General features: G+C 49.0%; 1 protein-coding gene across 11 annotated transcripts in view; it reads right to left on the minus strand.

The window, feature by feature from the left end:
- LOC116946822 (eukaryotic translation initiation factor 4 gamma 1) overlaps window positions 1-25,114 on the minus strand; it is a 136,469-nt gene that overhangs the window by 47,495 nt on the left and 63,860 nt on the right. For 7 of the 11 annotated variants that reach the window (XM_076070342.1, XM_076070346.1, XM_076070337.1 and 4 more), the window contains 3 exons: window positions 20,312-20,332; window positions 16,734-16,949; window positions 8,326-8,431 (listed from right to left, as the gene is read on the minus strand). In XM_076070342.1, coding sequence (XP_075926457.1) covers window positions 8,326-8,431; window positions 16,734-16,949; window positions 20,312-20,332 — 343 coding nt within the window. Of the gene's footprint in view, window positions 1-2,587; window positions 2,740-8,325; window positions 8,432-16,733; window positions 16,950-20,311; window positions 20,333-25,114 lie in introns of those variants that run through there. The other 4 variants (XM_076070347.1, XM_076070341.1, XM_076070345.1 and 1 more) reach the window with 2 other exon arrangements.

Raw genomic sequence — 25,114 nt, forward strand, 5'->3', positions numbered from 1 at the left:
TGTTCGTGAATAGAAAATTTCGCAGATAATATTGGTCTACGAATATCGTACTCGCAACGTCTGCAGACGCTTCTACAGTTTAGAGAAGTTCTTTTTATCTCATCACTTTCTCTCTCATCATTACTTTCTCTCATCACTTTCGCTCAATGCAGTGGTCGTGTAAAGTTCCAGATGCGATTTGCGGACAGCCAAAATCGCGAACGGCAAATTCATGAATAACGAGGCAATACTGTACCGACTTCCAGTTCATTCAACAGAGGGGCCAACGCGCAATAACACAGTTGCTAAACGGCCTGGTTTGCCAGCCCCGTCGCCATTACGAAACCAGACCATTACGAAAGATCGATCTAGCCAGACGCCACCACCACTGCACTGGTTTTGTCCACATCCATGCTGACCGCCAAGTAGCATTTTTTTTTTCAACTGCAGCAATAACAAGGCCAGAATGCAGCAGCAGGAATCCAGCAGCGAAGGCCGAGTGGGCGCGCGCTTTGAAGCGGCCCAACGCTTTGATGCGGCGAAGGCTACAAGACGAAGGCTCCGAAGGTCACTCACTCCCCCCCTACCCGCCGCCCCTCTTTGCCACGTGGCGGACTGCATGCGATACACGCATGTTGCACACTTCATCGCCAAGCAGTGTGCGGGTGTGCAAACTCTTTTGGCTCGGGTCAGCTCATCGATGTGAAGCAGTGTGGAATACCAGCCTCGCAGTCTCAACACTACAGAGCACTGGGTGGGGTATCAAACCGCCAGGAAAACGCTGACCCAAGATAAACAGTTCCTAAGATTAACAAAAGCAACTCCACCGATGTTCACGTTTATAAATGCTTCTAAATATTATAACCGACACAAACTGGGTATTGGCAACTGGGGGCATATATATTTGGTGTTACATGCCACGGTGTGCAGGGGGATATTCGTCTTCTGGAATGCAGACTTCATCGGCAAGTCGGCGGTGAAGTCCAGAGAGGCTGATGGGAAGAAGTGGAGAGAAGTAATCTGTGGCCTTATGTCCCATAGGGGATGACTAGGAATAACTCTATGAGTGGCTGTTTACATTCATGTGGCCACCTTCTAAACAATCCCGAGCCACTTTGAGCCACAACTGCCCTGTGTTGAGTGGATGCGAACGATGAGCCGAAGCGCAGTTCGCCACAATTGACGCTTTCGCTTCGGTGGTAGTAATTTAGACGTAATTTTTGGTTAAAATGAAAATTCACACTTGTTATGAAAATATAACAACTCTCCTGCACGCTGCACCCGGGTTCCTAAAGCCTCTCACAATTGCATTTGATGCCATGTTTGCATTTGTTTAGCTTAATGCATGGGCACCGAGGTGGTGAGATGTTAACTCCGTCGCCTGGTATGCTGGAGTTCGTAGGTTTGACCCTGAAGCCACTTCGTTGAGCTATCACGTAGCCCACGTCGCTACTGAAAATGATCTACACAGCTTAAGTGGGTCTTACCTGGTAAAATAAAAAAGAGTTTAGTTTTAGTTTTGACCAACAAGGATGGAGTACTCGCTCATAGGCAGGACACCCATGAAATAAGAACCTCAAGGCTTATTGGGAACTCCCTGCCGAAATAAACAATATCCATCTAAATCTACCTATTCCAACAGAATTATCCAATTCAATCCACCGCTCGATGAAGGCATCTCCACCATTCACAACCGCGTGCTGCGTTCCACCTCATGCCCGATTTACGGCTCCATTTCTCCAGTTAGTGCGCCAGGACTTCTACATAGTCTGGTTGGCGCAATCCATTGAGTTTTGTCCCACAGAGCCCCATCATCTTGCTCAACGATGAAAGTTCAGTCGGGCAACTTTTCTTGCTCCCTACTGCATGGGGGGGGGGGGGATTCCCAATCGCGTTTCTTTCAGGAAGTCAGAGAAGTGTGCACAACTTTCAGTAATGTAAATCCCTTTCACATTTCTGGAGGCTACAAAAACCGAGGACAAATACAAGAGCCCGCAACGTCGACTACAATGTATTACCCTGACCCATAAGCTACCAGTGGTGTGCAATCGGAGGGGCGTGCACAGGACTGAGTTTGTTTTCAAGGCGTTTACTAAAATTACCACCGAGCAAGCATGGTTTATTAATTTCACGAGTGAAATCCGAACCGGTCCAACAACTGCCCGCAACTGACGAAAGGGGTGGGGGGGGAAGCCGTCATCCAACAGTGGAATGACAAAGAGCTGTGAACTAACAAACTAACAGCTACACAGTGTTAATTCAGTCTTCCCAGCCCCACCCACAAAACCACGATTACACTTCCAGGGTCGCATGTCAACAAGACATAAAAAGCAGCATTATCAGCGATGCCACACATCATTGTCCTGCACCTCCCGCTTAGCACGGCGGTTGGCTACGTACGATGCGAAAGTTCAACGAACACACACACATCTCTGTTCCGACGAATGCTCAGGCAAGCAAAGCTACAATACAAGCTGAACTCAACTGCCACAATCATTCCAGAGAACAGACTATAAAAACCACACACAAGGCTGGGAGAGCAAGCGCCTACGTAAACAATGTCACCGCTCCCAGTCCATCATTACTCACGGACGGCGGACCGACCCACCTACATGCCGGCTTCATCGCGGACCCGCACAGCAAGCCGGACACCCAGGCAGGGCGCGGAGCGGCGAGGCCCAACGCAGGCAGCGCAGCAAAGGCAACCGACGCGCAATCCTGACGCGCCGCGCACTTTCTAACGCCGTAAGCAGTCCGCGGGCACAGCAGATTGCGGGCGTCCGCAGCGGAGGGGGGAGGGCGAGCGTCACGTGGTGGCGGCGGCGCCAACGGGAGAGTAAAATGAGGGCCGAGGAGGATAAGGGAGGGGGGGGGGCTGTAACTCGAGCGGCTGCTGTTGCCGCGGATCCTTTCGGTGAATTTCGCCACGGCGGCGTGTCGACACTGGGGGCGGCCACGCTGCCTCGTCAGCTGATTTGCGCTCCCCATGCCAAAATTCTGGTTAATGTGTAACACATGCCCGCGCACGCCTCGCATATCCAGCAGAGGCCCCCGGCCCAGCTCGGTGCTGCCTCGCCCCACCCCCAGCCAATAGAGTTGCGCAAGCCAAGTGTTAGGACGCCCCCGTGTACAGTAGCGCGGACCTCTGGCACTGGGCGCTCTCTCGCGGTTAGCGGCGTACGGTGGGAAGCCGCGTGTTGGGGCGACAAACGGTGGTGGCGGGCGCGGGTCACACGAGTTTCCCTTACCTGGCCCCTGACAAGCCGCCCCCCCCCTTTCTCACTGCTCCCGCGGACCTACAGCTGGGACCCAAATAGAGTCGTGCACCACCACCGCCGCCCACCCACGGCACGCACGGCGGGCAACTGTTTGGGAAATAAGGACCCAAACCAAAGTTTGTCCGTGGCGGTGCCCGATTTAAAAAAAAAAATCCCACTTATTACATTATGAGTAAAAACAGCTCTGGCATATCCGTTTCAAAAACCGACATTTACAGGCTTCGACCAGAAAATACGGAGCACGTGCTCACTCTGGGCTGTTTCCTTGGTAGTATTTTCTCAGGCAACTTTTCGAAGTCGTGGCTATACAGCGTGCGGGCCAGACTTTTCACTGCAATCGTGCAACTGCTGTTGTTTTCGCTCTGCTACTACTGTCCCCTCTCCAAACTTGATTTGGAGCTTTCGCGACTGCAGGAATTAATCTTTGGTTCTTTCGGTAAAGTGACGTATAATTATTTTTTTATTAATAGCATATGACGTTTCGATTGCAACACAAACTTAGTAAAATTTGGAAATGTAATGCAACGCAACAGTCGGTCAACACAATTAACGCATAGCCTGGTTGATTACGTTCTTCCAAAGATTGCTAAATTAGAAGTTAAGTGTGGAATTTTGAGAGAGAGACAAGACATAGACACAGAGACACAAAGACCGACACACAAGCAGAGAGACACAGAGAGAAAACACTCAATAACAAACTTAATAAAATTTGGAAATGTAATGCAATGCAACACAGTCGGTCAACACACAATTAACGCATGGCCTGGTTGATTACGTTCTTCCAAAGATTGCTAAATTAGAAGTTAAGTGTGTAATTTAAGAGAGACAAGACAGACACAAATATTTTTTTCCCCTTTCTGTTTTACCAATGACACAGCAACAGACAGTGCGAATGCTGCTGCCACACGAATGCCGCCGCCGCCGCCGCCACACGAACAGAGCTCGTGGGCGACCGGCATGGAAAGGTTCTTCCTCATCCGCTCACTGGGTTAAGATTAAAAGGAAGGGTCCTCGATGGGGAGGGGAAGCAGCATCTTGTTGGCTTTCTCTCGTGGCTCATTTGATGTTTCGGTAGCCCAGGCCCACTCCGGGCCCACACCAGGCCCACAGCAGGCACACAGCAGGCACACAGCAGGCACACTCCGGGGACACAGCAGGCACACACCAGGCCCACAGCAGGCACACAGCAGGCACACACCAGACACACAGCAGGCACACACCAGACACACAGCAGGCACACACCAGGCCCACTCCGGGGACACAGCAGGCACACTCCGGGGACACAGCAGGCACACAGCAGGCACACAGCAGGCACACAGCAAGCACACAGCAGGCACACAGCAGGCACACAGCAGGCACACAGCAGGCACACAGCAGGCACACAGCAGGCACACCCAGCACCGTGCCTTCCTGTCCATTGTTCCTACAAACCCCAAGTAGAGCACATTTTAGCTTCGCCGCTTCACGAAACCAAACGAGGAAATGCAAAGTTTCCACGCAAACGCGACGATAGACTGCGCGCCTCTCAATTCCCTATCTTGCACTACCCTGAGTAACACCACGTGGCTCACATCGACACTATCAATCTCCCCCACGATCAAGATGTCATCTTGCCGACAGCCACCGACGCCACCACATCCCACCAAAGCCTTTTGACCCCCCCCCGCCGACGTACAAATGGCAACAAAAACATGCACCGCAGGCTTTTGTCAATCAGTACAAATTAAAACGGATAAGTGAAATTTAATATCACATGTACAGTTTAAAGACGCCCATCTAATTATAAACTAAACATTCGCCCAAAGTCGGTGTAGAGAAAAAAAGACGCAAATAAACAGACGTCTGTTTGTTTTGTTGGCTGTCCAAACATAGGCCGTCTCGGCAATAAACACTGCACAACACAAGCTGACCTCGTGCTTGACAGGACTCACGTGAACACATACAAGTCACCTGATGTGGAGGAGAAGAACCAGAGTCACGCTTCACCAGCCACATCCAAACAGCGCACGAGACACTCACACAGCACGTAGCCCCAACAGGGCAAGGAATGTACCACCAATAATGGTGCCGGCTTTAATCCTATATAATTTTTTTTTATTGTGACGGGGTCCTAACAAGACAGGCAAAAACACACAGGACACACAAGGACAAAACAATGAGGCACACTCTTTAAGAGACGGTACAAACTCTGTACGAGGCGATGGAACGAGACTGTACAGAAGATGCAATGACGCAGAGCACAAAATGCGACACAAAACCCGCATTACAGACAAGACGAGGATCAAATAGAAGGTGGCGGTCCAAGGACGGCATCGGATACGCACGATGCACACTGCGAGAAGGCTGCACCCACCTCGCGGTGAACCCAGACTGCATGCAGATGGCGGAAATGCTAAGGGGCCGCGCTGTGCAGCGACAGCATGACCCTTATTTTTATTGTAAGCGATTTGAGAGGTTAATGCAATGTGCAATGTTTAATAGTAGCCTAAACAATCATTGGTTTTAAGCTATGTAACTCTTTTTCAGAAGCGACGAGGCCACAAATGATAGCTCAACTTAGTGGCTTATCATGTGGAAATGTATAGCAGCCAAAATACTCTAACGGCGTGATGTTGATTCTAAATGTGGAGGGAAAAACCGGAGGACCCGGAGAAAATCTACACGTCCACGGGGAGAACATGCAAACTCCAAATATACAGGCATCAGGATCGAGATCAAACCCACGGCCTCCTGTATATCAGGCGAGGTAGTTAACATCGCTTCCGTGCCACCGAGTCATCGATATAACATCGCCAAAAATAATCATTCACTATCATGTGAAAAAACGCAATTTGATGCAAGAATCGAATCGCCATGCCCTATCAACGCAATCAATCGAATCACCAGGAGGTCCAATTGTTCTAAAACAGAGGTTCTCAACCTTTCAGTTGCAGTGTTACTTTCAGGGATCATTAGTTTCCATGCCCTTCGTTTATGGATAAAATGCTTGGAAATATAACTTTCACAAAAAAAGTTGTGCTTCCGACGCGTGAATGACGCAAAAATGTTTTGTTTCCTACGTGTAAAAGAGCGTCTCGTCGCACACGTCATTGTATGGCCGGGAGGCGTTTTAAAATAGCCACTGAAGGTTTGTTTTTAGGTTCGGCAAAAAATAGATACGCAGATCTCTCTTGGGCCTAGGCGGACAGCAAGACAGGATGGAAAAGCTCGTTAGGGAACATCTATATATAAGGGAAATGTGTGAATACGTGTGTCTATTCGAAATGTTTAGCATACTTCCCAACATGCAACTAACTTGAAATTTGGCATGTACACAATGCAAAAAGTATAAAAATAGACTTTTGTATTTTGGGGGGGGGCACAATAATGGATATTTTTCGCACGGCAAGTGAGTGGTGACGTCACATCTGTGATGTCACCCGCATGCGGCAGCGTCACGCATCTCCCCCCCCCCACCCTCCGTGTAGGCCGTGTATTAATCCAAGACAAGAATCCAAGTCTCGGGCGAAGTCGGGTAGTAAAGCTAGTTGTTATTTCTTAAGCCACTTGTGGTGAAAAAAAACTTGCCGCTGGAGCACGTAGCAAGCCCACGACGCAGTAAGTTTCATCAAAGAGCAGACGAAGCACCTTTGAGCAAAATCCACATAAATTTGCATCTTCACCAAATGCAGATACAACAGCAGTGATGGTTCCATGCAGTACACACACACACATACTGTACGGCCCTTCACTCCACTGCTGGATGAGGGGGGCCTCCCTCCCCCCACGCTGTGCGCGGGTCATGGGGATTGTTTTGCCGTGAGTACACGCCCATCATTGCCGGGCTGGTGAATGCCCCAGGGTGCAGATGTGGGAGCATAGTACAGTATAATAATGGACCTTGCTGCACTGTACGTATCCCCACAGCTAACGTGCAACGATGACAAGCACTCAAAGTTGAGGAACTGGGCGCTCCTCATAAAATGCACGTCCTGTGATTTCCAGTTTGCAATCTTCACGTACAGTGGACCCCTCTGCTACGCACGAAGCGGCGCAGGTGTCTTAATCTAATATTTCTTACACTGCTCAGCTTTGAAGAAACTCCCTTCCCCGCCTCTTCTGGTCTTGCCAGCTTCATACAGCTGCATTTACCGCCCTTAACAATGGAGTCGAAGCAACTTAAAAGGCTGCGTGAATACAAAACGGTGGCAAATCAATGCCAAGTTACACTGGCAACTGGGTAGTCCCATGTGCGGTGGTTAATGTGTGTAACGCCCATCTTTAATGGGGGCGGTCGGGTCGGGTGGAGGTATAGTAAAGTAGGCTGCAGACTTACCTGCACGTTCTCAATATTTTATTCTCATGCGCGAGATCGCAGGCTTCCTCTCGCGTGTAAATGCTCAATGAGGAGATTGACACAGAAGCTCAAAGCCTTTCTGAAATGGGTGGAAGTTTTTTGTTGTTGCTTTTAATACAGGCGTGTGTATATGCATGCTCGGAGGTGGAGTGGTAACATCGTGGGGTTAGCACTGTCCCACAAACCCGAGGTCCTGGGTTCGTTTCCCGGCCAAGACAAATGCAAGTAGCGAGTGATATCAACCCACACCGACCAGCATGGAGAAGTAACCATCGTTGCGTATTTCCCCAGGAAAGCCACATCGAGTCCAAACAACTATCGTCAAGGTGGGTCCAACAATGACAGTGGGATGTTTAGCCAAAAACAAAGATATTGTATGTGTTTTAGGTACGGGAGGAAGACCGTGTAGAACAGGGGCTGAACAAACTCCACGCAGAAAGGCGCCCCGAGTCAGGAATCGAACCCCGATGGTATTTCTTGCTGCAGGTCACAAGTGTTATCACTGGCACATCCCAATTGCACTTTAAAGGCTATCCATCATGACCTGCACAGGTAGAGTGGCCGTCATCCAGCAGTAAAATGATGAATGGATATACATTACCATGAGTTTGCTACGCATGTTTCATTATGCATACGTGGTGTACCAACCCCCACCCCTCCCTCAGCGTTTGTGCAACGCCGTGGGTTGGACGGTGGAAGCCCCCCCCCGAGGCTGCGTGCGGTCGCTCTCACCGTACGGGTACTCCGTGCCGTGCCCCGGACCAGAGAAGAGCGCCGACGCGGTGCCCGCCGGCTGCACCGGGTACTGCGGCGTCTGGTTCACGTACGGCGGGCGGAACTGCACGCAGGACAGAGCGAAAAGGTGGAGGGCAAGGTCGCCATTAAGGGAAATGCGCGATGACGTGCCACGGCGACGATGACACGTGGCCGACAGCGAGCGACGGACACTGCAGCCGACCTAGGCAGAGTGCGCCGTATACCCCTCCACACTGTCACCGTTCCGATGACGTCTGCCAGTTGCAGGGTGGGGTCCCGTTCACCACTGAATCTCAGAACGTGCATGCGGCTCGGCGTTCATTTTATTCAGAGGCGTAATAGCGCCGTTGCTTTTGAAGACATTGTACTTACTGCAGAGAACTGTAGCGGCACGACCGCACTCTACAATTGCTGACGTCAAACTGTGGCACACACCCCCCAACCCCCCCTCCCTTGTGGCCTTGTGAGAGCCTCAGTGCTGAATAATTTATTTATTTTAAGATTTATTCCCATTCCGTCCCCATGACTGATGACGCAGACACGTACGTCATCGGAATGGGTGAAGTGGCGCGTGCCCGTGGTGTCCCGCACTCTGCGGCCGGGAGAGCTGCCTGGGACCCTGATGGAGGAGTGCCCGAAAGAGCTGTGGCTTTCTCCGCATGGGACGCAATGTGCCGCAGGGGGGGCAAAGATTCTCACGGCACAGCTCGGGTGTCTGGATCTCCCATTCTCAGGCAACTGTTACCTTACACTCCCCCTTGATATTCAATTACATCTCTGATGGTGGCCACTGCTCTGCGTCTTACTCCCCATCTATGCTTTTACAAATTCCTCCCCCTGCAATCCGCACATCCGTGCTGCAAACAGAACTACCCTATCTTTTGCAATCGCTCACCAACCTCTGCTCGATCAGAGGTTTTGTTCTCTGCTGTGGTATCTAGTTGGCCAGTGAATACAACTCGACCACTCTACCAGGACGAGACCGAATGCTACACACCCAAAACATGGTTCATGTCGTTGCATTGCGCCATAATCTACACTTACTTATAATTAATATTAAGATCGAGTTAATTACTGTTATTATATTGCCCAAACAATGTTTATTTTGGGTCACCTTGCAGTGTACGGAGATAACATTGTAGTATTGTCGCACCGCATTGTAGTGTACCACCGTGGCGGCCGCGGGAGCGCATGGAGCGAGACGTGTCGCGAAACCACCGACAGCAACACATCGAGCAAAGGTCCACACACACCAGCAGAGCCCACGGATTAGTGAATGAGTGTTGCCCAGCGAGGTAATTCTCATGCATTTCCCCAACTGGTTATTCATTCATCGGGATTATTCTGTACGGTCTGTGTGGGGCGTGCAGCAATGAAATCACAAGATGTCCGTTTTGCACGATCCCTTCCATATGCTGTGCCTTAACAAAACTTAACATTCAACTATTCTACCGTCACCTTGAGTTTGCAATTAAGAACTTAGGTGTTTTTTTCTCCTAGTTAATTAAGTTCATTCACAAAAATGTGCTCAACACTCTGCACAATTTAATAAAATAGCAAAAAAACACAACCACTGAGCAATAAATGGTCACTTACATGAAGTGTCACGTTTAAAATGGCCGAGTCGACCTAGGGGAGGCCCAGAACCGGTTCCAATAATCGTCAATGGTGTTGGTGGCCGTGAGCAGGAATCGAACTCGGGTCACCAGGTTCATAGCACGGCACACTAACCGCTATGCTTCCACTCCCCCACATATTGATCGCGCAGACACGCGCAACTTCGTTAACCTGTCATCGTCCGTCCAACTTTCACAGAATCTAGCTGCAATAGTCCCATCGTACAGCGTGGCCTCATTCTTACCTTAAGAATGTAAGGGCACCGAGGTATTTCACCGAGGCATCTATGACCTTTGACCTCAGGTCAGATAAAGTGTCGCTGCATGCTAACCGCACAATCACTTGAGTGCCGTCTGCTGGAAAAAGTGTGCTACCGAGTCCGTGCAACGCCACTGGGTATACCAGTGCCAGCGGCAGGCCAATCTCTGTGGGCAGACACTTTCTTTGTCAGTGGGGCAGGCAAGTGGCGAGCATGTGTGACAAGTATCTGTTGCAGATCAGGAATGTATGTAGACTGCCTTTCACAGCATACGTAGCCACCTGTTCTAATCGGACGTGCGGGGGACGGACATACCCCCATCCACAGGATGTGCTCCACTCTCCATTGAAATATAAAGTTGGATATAAGGTGCAGCCCATGAGGGATGAATACACGAGGCGTCCCTGAGATGTGCGCGTCCTATTTGCATAGATGGACGGCTGGCTTTCACATGGGAACAATATATTTAACAAATTGGAGGTGCCCGGGTGATTTGGAGAGAGCAGTGGTTCTCGTTTAACTTTGGGGGGGGGGGGTGGGGGCTGATGGGACACTGAGGTCAACAAGCACGTTCCGAATGAAGAGTCCCACACAACTGTCAAGTCTCCAGCATCGTCGACGGGACCTCGTTCTTTTTAGTAACTCAATCGAGGTAACTCCACGCTCAGAAACACGAGCGCCGTTAACATCCACCATCCGTGAGTAAAAAGCAGGGTCGGTCAACACAGGAGGAGGCAAAGAAGTCCAAACGAGTTGGGATGGAGCGATTAAAACGTTACGCGACCAGCTGACACCGCAGCCGAGTAGAAGACACCCAGACGTTGCTTTCGGTGGCCACGCCACAGAAGTCGACGGGGGCTCCTCGGTGCCGCACGGCTCAACTGCGAAACCCAACGCCCCGTCCCCTCCCGAGCCACGCCGACGCGACACCAGGCAACGTCAACCCAACGCGGCAAACTTCGTCAGCTGAGAGCACGGCAACCGCTCCTATTCATAGGTTTACCAGAAGCGGCCAGCTTGCTTTACACTAAGCCAATGATGATGTTGCCCCTTGTTTACGAGTTTAAATTCCTACGGCCTAATTAACCTGGAGGTTTATTTTTTTAATACACACCGCCCACCTCTACATTAGGGAGTAACGCGGTTCAGTGACGCTCCTCGACTTGAGATGGCAAAGCAAAATCATCGCCCCTCACTGCCAGACTCACTCCCCACTCGCACGCTGGTTTTCAGTTGCGTTGTGCCACACGAGGAGTTTACACCAGGGGGTACGCGCCCTCCGAGTGTGTGAGACGCGATGCGACGCGAGGCGCTTTTCAGTTGCTAGGGCATTTCAGCGCCATATAAATGCAAATCGTAATATTATTACAGTGGTCCCTGGTTTATCGCGGGGGATACGTTCTAAAAATAACCCGCAATAGACGAAATCCGCTAAGTAATCAGCTATATTTTTTACGTAATAAAGGTTTTTGGGTTAGATCGTGTTTATTTATAAATGTGTCGTAACCCTCCACCACCCGACACGGCCAATCAGCAAAAAAAGTGTCACGTTGACAAAAGACAATTCACTACTTTAGCCCACCGGTGTGTTGAAGAGTTAATCCACATTTACAGTTTGAGTACGACGTTTCGCTGGTAAATACATCCAGCATCATCGGGCAATTCGCCAGAATGGTAAAGCCCTCGCTTGCTCCCGGTTTTATATAGAGCAGCAGGGTGACGTCTTCACTTAACTCATATCAGGTGCAGTGATTTAGAGGCGGAGGGGGGGGGTATTGTAATTATATAATCGATTAGTAATCAGTCATTGGTTATGATTAGTAATGAGTTGTAGATTAGTAATTCTTTAAATCAAAATGTAATGTGTATTATTTAATAATACGCTTCCAGGCCGCACTAAGCCTGTAGCTGTCAGAGCGATTAAAGTTATTCTTGTTCCTCTCAATTTCAATGGATTCTCTAATTAGTCTTTACCAGTAATAATTAGTTTTACACACCACTGCAACATTGTCAAAATCAATTGAGTGTCCTTGTTGACAAGCATGTTCTACCACTGCCGACAGTTGTGTTTGAGATAATTTAATAATTCTCTGATGTTCTTTTAGTCTTACGCTGATGTTAAGTCCCGTCTGTCCAATGTAGCAGCTGCCACATAAACAATTAATCCGATATACACCTTCTGTTGATAATTTAGGTAATGCGTCTTTAGTGCAAGGTACTAGTTTTTTTTACAATTATTATACATGTTTGAAGGCCGTAAAACCCCTAACCACACACTTTTATACACTTTTCTCAGACAGGCATTAACATTTTCTCACATTTCTCTCGTATTTAAACACTCTCAAAGTTCAAACTTTCGCAGATTTAAAAAAATAAGGACAATATTAGTAAATTCAACCAAAGATCAAAACCTGTTTTCAAGCCCAAACATTTTTGTAAATCTGGCTAGCCGAACGCATTCTGTACTCCCTTAGCTAATCAGGACGCAGAACACATGTGCGGTTCTCCCTTAGCCAATCAGGACGCCGAACACAATGCGCGTTCGCGTTCATACTGTACGCAGGAAAAAAGCATGCAAAATTACACTAAAAAAAATCCGTTAAACAGCGAGGCCGCGAAAGGTGAACCGCGTTATAGTGAGGGACAACTGTATACAAGTACCCAAGGTGGTATTAATACTTGGTCTGATTTGTGTTATTCGAGAAATGCAGAGTTCCCTGGCTAGTCCTGCAGAGACATTATCAAAGATCCACGCCGCCCGCTTCACAGCGGACGTTAAAGATCCCGTATAGCGGTATTCAGAAACAGTAGGCCATGCGTCACTATTTTTCATGTTGCCAGGTAAGGTTCACTGTGCTATATAAACTCTTTTTCAGAAGCCACCTGGCCACATGATAGCTCAACAAAGTGGCTTATCACGTGGAAATGTATAGCAGTCAAATTCTCTAAACTGATTACAACCAGCTTCTACCAGGATCACCAGCAAAACTTCACGGTATTTGAACAGTAAATGTTGTGGGCTTACTCTCCAACACTGGTGTGCTGAACTAGTAACTAATTGGCACGTTTTGTGCACGTGACAAACCTTTCTAACTGGCTGTCGGGTGAAGGGTTTCACGTCATATTTATATTTAAGCCATATAACCCCAAAAAAACCTTTGTTATGAAGAATATTGATCATGAAAGCCTCCTCCGTGTTAAGCAGCCTTATTATTAACGTGCACCACAGTACCTTACGCATTTGCCGCGTCCTTTCCAGGCCTCACCCAAGATCGTCTGGTGGGCACGGGGGAAATGTTAGGCACGGCTATACATAGAAGGGTTCTTGTGGGAAGCGTCTCACCTGCTTAACGGGGGAGGGGAGGCTGGAAAAAAGTGGCCCGCTCTTTTTTCACAGGTCAATCGATAAAATATATTTTTAAGAGGATAAAAAAAGGGAATCGATCGGCAGCTATTTAAAAAAACAACTCTTCCTCCCGAATATAGATTAAAATGGTAACCATATATAGAGGGGGGGTGGGGTGGGAATGGAAAAACATTTTAAAGAGACGTTGATGAAAATTTTAAAATTCTATACGCAGCAGAACTTTATCTGATCAATTCCATGGTGTCTCTGTGTGGTTTTATATTGTTGATGGTGACCTGTTTATGAACAGACATTGCTATTGGATGACAGCCAAAGTCGACTTTAAAATGGTGAAATTTTACTGCCAGGTCTCAAGTGGAAACATTTTCAAATGTGTTTGTTTTTACTTAAATGTTTGAAAAAGTTATTTTCAACTACAATATGTTTGTTAGGGTTATTTTCATTCATTTTCGTGGTAATTTTTTGTGTTTTTATGGTATGTAATGGCTTTCCAGGAACAGAACCCCAATGTATAACATTGCACCTATGGGAGATGAGGGGTCGACTTACGACGGCTCGACTTCCGACCGTTGTCCAGGAAGCAATTAGGTCGAACGTGCGGGGGTCACCTGTATCATGACCAATTGCAATCTCGCCCAATTTGTTAACAAAACAAGCCAAATGTTCGTGTAAACAAGCGACCGATAACGTTCCATGGTGTGGGGGGGGGGCACCGTGGCCCGCAGATATTTGTTTACCAGCTGTGCTGCCTGCATGCGTGTCATTCGCCATGTGGGGGAGGGGCCTCGTGGTGGCACTGTCATGAGTGGGTGGGGGAGGGGTGGGTGGGGATGCTAATTTTGGTGCTAATTGCAGCCACTGAGGACAGGCAACCTGCAAGCACTGTGGGTCTCCATGTGTGGTGTTACATTTGATGTATTACTTTATTTTAAAATCATAATTTGTCTATATAATTATCGAGCTTCTCCCAGAAACCCTGTCACCTCCACCCCCCCCCCCTCCGGTACCTCCGTCACCCCACCCCTCTGCCTCCGGTAACCCTGTCACCCCCCCCCCCACCTCCGGTAACCCATTCACCCCCTCCGCCTCCGGTAACCCATTCACCCCCTCCGCCTCCGGTAACCCATTCACCCCCCCCCGCCTCCGGTAACCCTGTCACGACCCACCCCCCACTCCGGAACACCCCCCCCCCCCCCCCCCCCGGAGCAACGACCACCAGGGCCTATCCCAACCACTCCCCATCAATCCCTCTTGCTCTACCGTAATCAAAACTACACCACCGCTTACAATAAACAAAGTATTGTGGGTCTTTCGGTAAAGTCACGTAGATAGGTTCAAAGAAAATAACAAAAAACCACGACGTTTCGATTGCAACACAAGCGGTCGTCATCAGGAGAAAGGGGGTTAGCCTCTGAAGGCAAACTGTTTATAAAGGTTTAAAATGGGCATAGCCCATTAATATTAGGGCAGGGTAGCTAATGTTAACGTCAGGGATGTTGCTGCTAGAGGTGATGGAAGTAGTGGGTAGTGATGGTGCTGGTGGTGGGCTTCCCCCAATTAAAGGGCTGCCTGGTCTCAAGTGGAAACATTACAGCCAGTTATGACTTAAACTGGTTGATAACGTCCTTCCAGTGATTGCTAAGTTTGTACCCATCTTCTCGGTTGAAATTGTCTATGTCTGTACATATGGATGGCTTTATGAATGAATCTTTGTTGATAGCCAGTGGGTTTGCAAAGTACCTTCGTCTTAGAGAAATCAATTTTGTGAGCCAACCGCATTAAAACAATGATCAGCCACGGCCGACGTATTGGTCCTACCGTGTTTCAGATTTGCCTTATGTTTACAAACACGGTCCGAGACATGTCGCTTAGTTTCCCCAATGTAACTACTGACACAGCTTAGTTTGCAGAGTCATAACTGGCTGTAATGTCTCCATTTTAGACCTGGCAGCCCTTTAATTGGGGGAAGCCCACTGCCAGGACCATCACTGCCCACTACTACCATCACCTCTAGCAGCAACATCCCTGACATTAACATTAGCTACCCCACCCATGCTGCTGACACTTGGGCTACTCCCATTTTAAACGTTTATAAACAGTTCGCCTTTAGAGGCTAACCCCCTTTTTCCTGATGACGCCCACTTGTGTTGCGATCGAAACGTCGTATTTTGTTATTTTCTTTGAACCTATCTACGTGACTTTACCGAAAGACCCAAAGAATATGAATTCCTGCAGTCACGAAAGCTTTAAGTCAAGAATAAACAAAGTCTAAATTTCAAATCGTTATTAATCCACGTAAATTGTATAATTGCTGTAAAGCGCCTTAGTAAAGACACTTTTTAAACTAGATAAGATAAAGACAATAGGCGCAGGCAAGCGCACTCGTGCGATTAGTCAGGGGGCGAAGCCGTCGTTATCTCCGCATTGTTAATGGATAACGCCGGGGTGTTTTGTGTCAACGCATGGCCCCCGCCAGAGGGTAACCCGAGGGTTCTAAATCGGCCCTCTGTTGAAAGGTAAAAGTTCCCCCCACCCCGGGGGGCAGAAGAGGCGGTAGGCTTAAATAACTTGGCGAGACTGTCGCTTGGCTTTAAAAGAGTGTTGCCCAAGCGTGGTCACAGGTCCCTGGTAAGGCCAAGGCGTTGCTCTGGAACCGAGGCGTATACCGGCGCCGGGAGCAGGCCCGACACAGGCTTAAAGATGGTGCTTTCTTCATGGCCTCGGCCAGGATGTTCAGCACAGGCGACTCGAAGAGCGATATTCTTTTTGCACAAAGGGGTTACATGGGTCTGGAGGGAACAGTCAATGTAATGGAACCTGGCCCACTGGGATTGTAACACAAAAGCCACTGTATACATTAAATATTTACATGCACGCTCACATAAGATAATTTTTTTACATATATAAAACACAATGATATGGTGTGGCTATCTTCCAATTCCCCAACTTTTGATGCATCTGCACCATCTGCAGTCCCCCCCCCAATTGGGCTGTTTGAACTCTCCACCGTTCCGTCACGCACACTTACCCGCCAGGCTCCAACGAGGAATGGCACCCGTGTGCCGGCGCCGAGGGTGAGCCAAGCGCGGGACTATGCCATGGGAGAACAGGAGGAGGGTGCGTTGCGGAGACGGCACGCACCTGGTTCTGTGTGGTGAAGTAGTACTGGGGCCCCGTGCCGGTGGCCTGCGAGTACTGCATGCTGTACGACAGCGGGTTGATCATGGTGGGTGCAGCCTGCTGCGTGCCGGGCTGGTACATGCCGGGCGCGGGCGCCGGGGCCATGCTGCGCATGTTGGGCTGGCTGCCGGCCACTCGGGGCCCGCTGTTTTGGCTCACGGGCCTCGGCTGCATGAACTGTGGTGGGGGGGGGGGGGGGCGGCATGGGGAGAGGGGAGGGACAGCACGGGGAGAGGGGGGTCGGGACACGCGTGCACAGACACGCCTCGACTTAACACGGCGCCCCCTCTCTTGGCGACACTGCATCTTCGGCCCCGTGCAAGGTCTACAATGAACGGGTGTGTGGGGGGGGGGGGGGAACCGCCAAATTCATTTTGTCGTCAAGCTCTCTCAAAGCGCATTTCCAAAGCTTGAGTTCGTTTTGGAATCCACCCACTTACAAGGAAAGCAGGGTATATAGCTTCGTGTGTGGCTCCTTGGATTTTTGAGTAGAAGAGCAGTTGCTTTGTTGACTCGATCTGCACAGACTCTCCACTCAAAATGGCCCACGTGTAACCTCTTCCGTGCGCTATGCAGGATGGGGGGGGACAGCAATGTTCCTGCTGCAATTGCAGACAATTTGGGCCAAGGTGTTGAGAGGCGCAAAGAAAGGCGGGGGGGGGGGGGGGGGGGGGTTGGTCCACAGTAGTCTGACAGCAGGCACACGGACTACGCTTTGCCCAACTGTAGAACTGATGTGGGGTCCAAAAACTTTCAACGTGGCTTCGCAGGAAGTTGTTCCAAATAGAAGTCTTTCCCACGGTCTAATCCTTACGACTCCCATCGTCTCGCTCCACCAATCGCAGAGCGGCAAATGTGCCCGTCCGAATACGCAACCACGTGAACGTTATTACCTTATCGTAACATGTGCATTCACCTCCAAATAGTCCTCGTCACTGGCAGTTGAGGCATTCCCCCTCCAATGAGGGGAGTCTGTTTTACTCTGCCACACAGGCCAATGGGGTACCCAGCATATGCTGCCAAAAGCGACCTATCAGTCGGCTAAACAATCATCTATACACATGTGCAGACATAACGGAGATATATTTTTAAAACATTACTACGGTTCATATACCTTGGCCTTTTTATATAGAAGTAATCTCTAACTGCCATGTGCATTTCAACCACGACATTCAAGTGAAGTAAAAATAAATGTCAAATGAGGAAAATTAATATACTCATTCTGACAAGAACGCCGACAGTCCTAAGTCACAATCAGCAACATTTAAATGCTCGCATCAAAATTCTGGCCACAGCTCAAGCTCTGTACTCTGACCACCCTGGAATTAGTTCTATCATTCTAAAAACCTCTGCCCCCCCCCCCCCCCATTTCAGTCATGTGGTGTTTCACATAGGTGCCACACAAAGGCCACCAAAACTCCAAGCTGCTGTCAGCATGTCAGCACTCGGAGACAGCGCCACGCTCGCGCAAAGCACCTGCAATTTAGTCTGATCCCTCTCGTCGAGCAGCATGAGACTCCTTTATAGCCAAAACGTTCTACGAGGAAACCTCTTTTTCAGAGCGGCAGGGCCGACAGACGAGTGTTTCGGAATGAGTACTTGGCGAAAAATAAAAAAATAAACTCCATGCGTGCCGCATGGACGGCCGCCCCAGAGAGCGGAGCGCCGTGAAACGGTCGCCCGTCGCGACGCCGCACCGCAAAATTGACAGGGACAAACGCGCGCAAAAAAAATAGCCGCACCAGCGCTCGTGAGATGCGACCGCTTGCACGAGGCTCGCCCATACGGCAAATGGGGCACGCGTAGTGCCGACTCGTAGCCGACGCACAACCTCGAGCTGCCGAAAGGTTCCCAGCCCACGACAGGCAGCCGTGCTAGTTCGCAAACCAACGTTTAAAATTTGCTGCCACAGCGTTTGGGACATTTGCACACTCGTGCACGTGCACCCATCCATACATGACAAATCCCAGAGAAGGATGCATTCGAGATCATCAACCTCATCACATTCGTGACTTTTACCCATTCAGAAAACCAATTTATATATCTTGGGGAAAAAATAATTACACTGTCACAGATTTACAGTTTGAGATTTTCCAATATTTTCTCATAAGTCAATATCAAGTACTGTGTCTAATATACACAATCACATGATAAACCTAATGGAGTAGATAAAAACGGAAGCAAATGCAGACTAGTTTTAATCAATGGACAGGAAACAGAACTACCAAGGAATTTATCAAGGCTATGCAATAATCTGCAAGTCTCGAGAAACTTCAGCTCGTAACAACAGGGTATTCTTCTTCCCCTTTCTTGAGAATGTCTTGCTCACTCAGCATATGGATGTCAGAGTGGTGCACAGTAGCAACCGCTCGTGCCTCACAGCAAGACGGGCCTGGGATCGATTCACCACCTCGGGTGCCTTTCTTTGTCGAGTTTATATTTCCTGTTCTGCATAGGTATATCCCCCTCGCCGCTCGGTTCTCCGGTTTCTTCCCATAGCAAAAACAAAGATCCCCCGTATAGCCTTAGACTGTTTGGACAAGTGCTGTTAGTGAGCAGCACCTTTGAAGGCCGGCACAGCCCAAGAAGGGGTGGGTGGCCAACACCACGCACGGCTGCCTTAGTGTCCCTAGTTACGATATTTACACATCGCACCAGGTACTCATTTGAAGTTAAGTCGACCTAGGGGAGGCCCAGGACCGGTTCAGATGATCGTCACTGGTGTTGGCCGTGAGCGGGAATCGAACTCGGGTCGCCGGGTTCGTAGCGCAGCGCGCCAACCGCTACACTACCTATCCACTCTAAAACGCGCAAACACACATACACAAAATGGTATTGGCCAAAACATCCCAATACTGAAATATTACCCGCAAGTTACTACTCAATTGGGACTACACGTAGCAATATCGCCCCACTGCGACAACTTAGTTAGGACCCTGTGCCAAGAGTGTCAACTTGGCGAGGCTTTTCTGGGTAAACAAGCATCATAACGGAATATCTAACAAACGCATCTTATCTTAACGAAATTTATAACGACGCCTTAACCAAGGCACTTCACAGAAAATTAAGAATGATATAATGTGTGCGAATGTAATGGTGGAAATGAGGCGAATAAAATAGATGAGAGGAAGCAATGGGGCGAATCTGTGTAAATTCAGTGAAAGCGAAATTGATGAAAGTAAAGGATGACGATGATTAATGGATTGACTGAAAGGGGAATGAGTGATCACCACATAATGAGAATATTAAGACGAAACAGGAACGGTGGTGGTGCTGGTGGTTATGGGGGGGGCGGGGGAGAATGTAACCAAAATAAAATAAAACCTTTAAAAAAATGGGATCATGTAAAAAATAAAACTTCAGCAATACCACCTCAATGCAGCTCACAAGAAGCAAAGCAACATTTGGACAAGTGCTACATCTGACCCAGGCGGGTGCCAAAAATCCAGACAACATTCGAGACACTCCCAATAGTCAACAACGAAAATTAAATATACTCCCGAGGGTAAGCAAAGTGTTAATTAATAAAGGGTCATTACCTGGATGGGCCTGAATCCTCCCTTTGAGAGAAGAGCAGGCAGGTGTGGGGAGGGTGGGGGGGCAGGGGGTCACACGGCAAAGGAGAGGACAGACAGGAAAGAGAAGCCACAATGAGACCCAAGCACCGCACACACAAACACAAACAGCGAAGCAACACAGCACGCGGCAGCGTGGCGCAGCGGGTTGACATCCGTGCCTCTTGGCAACAAGGGCACTGGGTTCCCCTCTCATAGCTACAAAAACACCTTCCAAATTACTCGATTGAGTTTACAAACAGCAGCAACAATGCCCCCCACCCCCCAAAAAAACAAAAACAAAAAGGGTCTTGAGACTCGGCGAGGTTGTTTTGGCAAAAAAAAAGCATAACAAGGGGCAGCAGCACCCTCACTGGGACCGAGCATTCACCAAACGATTCCTTACGCTGGAAAAAAGGGGAATTCCCAAAGCATTCCTTAACAGCCCCTTTTGCAATGCAGCATGGTCACCCACAGCGGTGGCCAAACAATCGTGATTTTGGTCTGTGCCTGCTTCGATAAAAAGAACGTTTCCAATTGCACCACCGAGGAGGGTGGCGTGGAAAATAAATCGCAAAGACGAGTTTCTTCATCTTAAGACACTGCCCAACCGTCTCCTCTCCAAAACGTCACCTCGCACAACATGCAGAAGGTCGTGGGTTCAATCCCGACTGATGCCTGCTCTATATTTGGAGCTTGCATGTACTTTGCACTATCATGTTTTTATACTGTTTGCTGTTGTAACGTTCTTACCCGCGCCTACTGGATATCTGTGAAAAAAAGCTTTATAGCTCATCGGATTCCTGCAGTATAAATATTATTCTGCATGGTGTCTCTCAAAAGCGTTTAGTCCCCCGACTAGACTCACTTTCTGCAACAACTTAAACAATGGCTCAGCCAACAAACTCATTCAGATGCAATTAGCTTCTCATTGCCTCACTGGCTGCCATGGTAGCCCTGCGCACAATGATAAAAAACTAACTGCACCTCCAATTCGCACGGTTGGCTACGTACAGTGCGAAAGTTAAACATACGCACAACCTCCCGCCAATCTAGAATAGTGTTCTTTCTTTTGGTTTGAACTTCACATTTCCCACAGTTTAACTCTAGGCCTGCACGTTATGTGCACACGGCCTAGTGTTAGGCACATGTACGCTGTTCGCAGGTCTTATTTTTTTCTTGGGTTCCGTATTTAAACCGCCTATCTCCAGCTAAACCCGAATTACAGTTTACTCCAGTCTGGCTTCCAAAGCCTTTACTGTAGGTGTCACACTTTCATAATTTTTATCCAATGGTAATGTCTATCTCTTTCCTGAAAATTACAATACATAACTGGCATTACCACTGCCGCAACCTTGGGATGCCAGTGCATCGCGATACCAAATCACATCGAGCTGCTGGACTATTGCACCCTTGCTTCAGTCTTGCATAACAGGGAGATACACATTTGCTTGGTTCTTTCGGTAAAGTCACGTAGAAGGGAAACAATAAAATAATAAAAATATAAAACAGTAACAGGGAGATACACATTTTGCTAAGGTTTACACATTTTCATGCTCGAGCACAAATACACCAACATTTGGTTATAATGAAATGGCAAGACTATTGCAAACCTACAGAAAAAATGGGAGTCTCGTGATGCATCGGGGATCTTGGGCAGCTGAAGCAAAATAGCAAGAGAGACGGGAGCTGCATTTCAGAGAGGACTAACATTTTATTTGACGAGCCACCTTCCTGACACGCAATGGTATATTGGTGGATTCGGTGCACTCATCATTAGCGAATTTAACACCGGCTGATGGCTCGTGCATTTCACTGCTCACCTCAGCCGCTCCCCGCCGACTCAAGCAGAGTAATGCTGCGTTGCGCCACCTGGGCTAACGCATCAATCGGCGTGAAAGGGAAGCGTGGGACACGACACCTCACTCGCCGTTAATCCCGAGGATTTGCCACGTGCAGCTGCAACGCCGCATTCCTGGCCACAGCTCGCTTGCTGAAGGACAGGCCAAGCGGTGGGCCGTCCCGCCGAGGCCGTGCGACACTCTGGCCCATGGCCCGCTTACCCCACCCAACTTGACTTGTGACACAGGCCGATAGCAAACACGTGTCTAATGTATGTATGCCGAACTTATTTCGTACCGTACGGAGCCAACCGCGCTCATATACTCATGCTATGGTGCCTTGTGAAGACCGAACACTTCTGGAGCTACTGCAGTCATCAGCATCGTGACAACGCAGAAACTCCATGGCACGGACTCCAAGGAAATGGCATTTGCAGTCAACTCAGCAGGTGGCGCTACTGTGACCCACAGAGAGGCTCAACACATCCTGATGAGCAGTCCCATCTTAGCTCTCGGGTCATATGCTCGGCTAATTAAGGAAAAATCAAGTTTACACGATAGAAACATTGTACTGTCGTGAGATGTTAACTACCTCGCCTAGTATACAGTGGGTCGTGGATTCGATCCACTTTGTTGAGCTATCATTTGTGGCCAATCGCTTCTGAAAAATAATTTTATAGCTCAGCGAGCCTTACCTGGTAAAATAAAAATACATAAATATAATAAAACACTAACTCAATGCACTTGACAATCTGTTTTAAACATGAGCAGCTGCCTGGGTTTGAACCCAGATTTCTGGCATTGACACGGGCACCTTTAAAACAAACCACCCGAACATTAACATTTGTTCACAACCCATGGTGCAATTATATTTTCCGTCCAAGAATCCGGATTTGCTGAAGAAAATCTCCTTTGAGAGGCTGCATAAATGGCATCATGCGAAGAGTGGAAGCGGGGGAAAGGGGGATGCGTACGCGGTATTACACGGGGGGGGGGGGGGACGGACAAGAGGCACACAAGAGGACACGCAGACCACAGCACAAAAATACGAAGCTCCGCATGGCGCGAGGACCAATGGAGGCAGGGCAAGTGGACCAGAGGGCACGAAAGAAATCGACACACATGGGTCACAATGTAGGGTGCCGACACGGAACAACACAGAGGACAAACACCGCTCTGGTCATATCGAGGGAAACGCAAACACTGCAGCACTAGGGGAGGGGGGCAGCACTGGGGGGGGGGGGGGCAGCACTCAAGAGCTTCACGGAAGTATTGCCTTTTAATGGCTGGAAACGGTTGGAGAGGGAGCCCGAGCATCTCAACCCACAGTGCGCGCTGGCTCCGACCTGGTGAAGTGAGATGTTGCTTGTATATTCATTCACGGTCAGTCACACGATTTGACGCATGCCAATAGATCGTGCGAGTGTGCATTACCATCAAAATTACCACCACCACGACCCACCATCATCATCATGACCACCACCATCATTACCACAATCACCACCACGGGGAGACACGCACCCCCGATTAGCAGGGTTGGCTACATACAGTGACAAAGAAGTTCAACATGCATACCCCCCTCATTCCAATGCTCCACGAGTCCTCGACACTCAATGCCAAGAAACCCCTTCTCCACTGCTTTACACGCTCGCTGTAGATACCAATAATCTGCAACCCTTAATGAACTCAACTCCTTCCCAAATTATTCCCTTCGGTGCCTTTCAAGCTACAAAATGTCAGCATTATCCAGTTCTGACATCAATACGCTTAAACACCGTTTGGAAATCGTTAAAAGCTCTTTAGTTATATACAGACATTTAAGAACGCAGTGAAATCGTTCCTGAATTGGAAGCTTGTGCTTGATGCATCAGCATCGCTCTGGACAGGCCTGGCCACGTTTAAACAGCTGGGGAGACTGGACCACTCGCGCGAGCGGTGAAAACAACAATAACCGTTTTGCTTGGTGGAACTCAAGAGGGGCAGCGCAGCAAAATCCACTCTTGTCCTCCACTTGTTGTACTGTACTTCTAAGCTCGCATGTATCCCCCGCCCTCATCCAACCGCTTTCACCAACCCACACTGGCCAACGTTAAGTCAAATAGTCTGCGTGAGCCGCATGGTGTGAGGAGGGGGACCTCATCATCCAGTGGACTGACAAAGGGCTGTACATACATAAACACTGCATGTAGGTTTCCTCCCAAAATGTCCACTGGTCTTGGCTAAACATCCCCAATGTTGAAAATGTACCTGAAAATGTCCTAAACTGGGATTACCCACAGCAGCATTGGCCTCTACTTGGCAGCACCCTCCCCCCTTCGAGGGAGACTTGAGGATTTCCTGGGTAAACAATACCAAAAAAACTAAGACAAAACATCCCCCACTTAGCCTTAGCAGACTGTTGGGACAAGTGCTGTTAGCGAGCACCTATGACGGCCGGCACGGCACACGAGGGAGTGGGTGGCCAGCCCAGCCACATTTGTGTCCCCCAGTTGCGATGCTTACACACCACACCAAGTACTCATCTGAGGCCAAGTTAACCTCGGCGAGACCCAGGAACCAATTCGTCCCGTGTACATGGGGGACACATGCACAAGAGTTTACGTGTCTCGCCCTAGCAGTTTTGTCCTGCGAAGACATGTACACGTGTGCGAAAAAGTCTCAAATAATCTCACAGCACAGACCACGTGTGGAGGGAACAAGGGTCACGGGGCAAGCTTCTCACCCAACGGCCGACAGCTTTGCACAAGACATGCACACGCTGCCAAGCCAGAATTGCAAATCTTTGTCTGGAGCACGAGAGGGGCGAGCGAACGGCGATTCAACTCGAAACCCTTGTTCACTTTATTAAAATGTACCGCTGGCCTTTTCGGCGGTCACGTAATCTCTGTAACGCCTGTAAAATTGTACGATTGCTAAACAATTGCCGGCATGGACCGTGACTGAAGCA

This window comes from Petromyzon marinus, chromosome 28, assembly GCF_048934315.1.
Source record: "Petromyzon marinus isolate PM22_M1 ecotype Great Lakes invasive population chromosome 28, UKy_Petmar_22M1.pri1.0, whole genome shotgun sequence".
NCBI classification, from domain to species: Eukaryota; Metazoa; Chordata; class Hyperoartia; order Petromyzontiformes; family Petromyzontidae; genus Petromyzon; species Petromyzon marinus.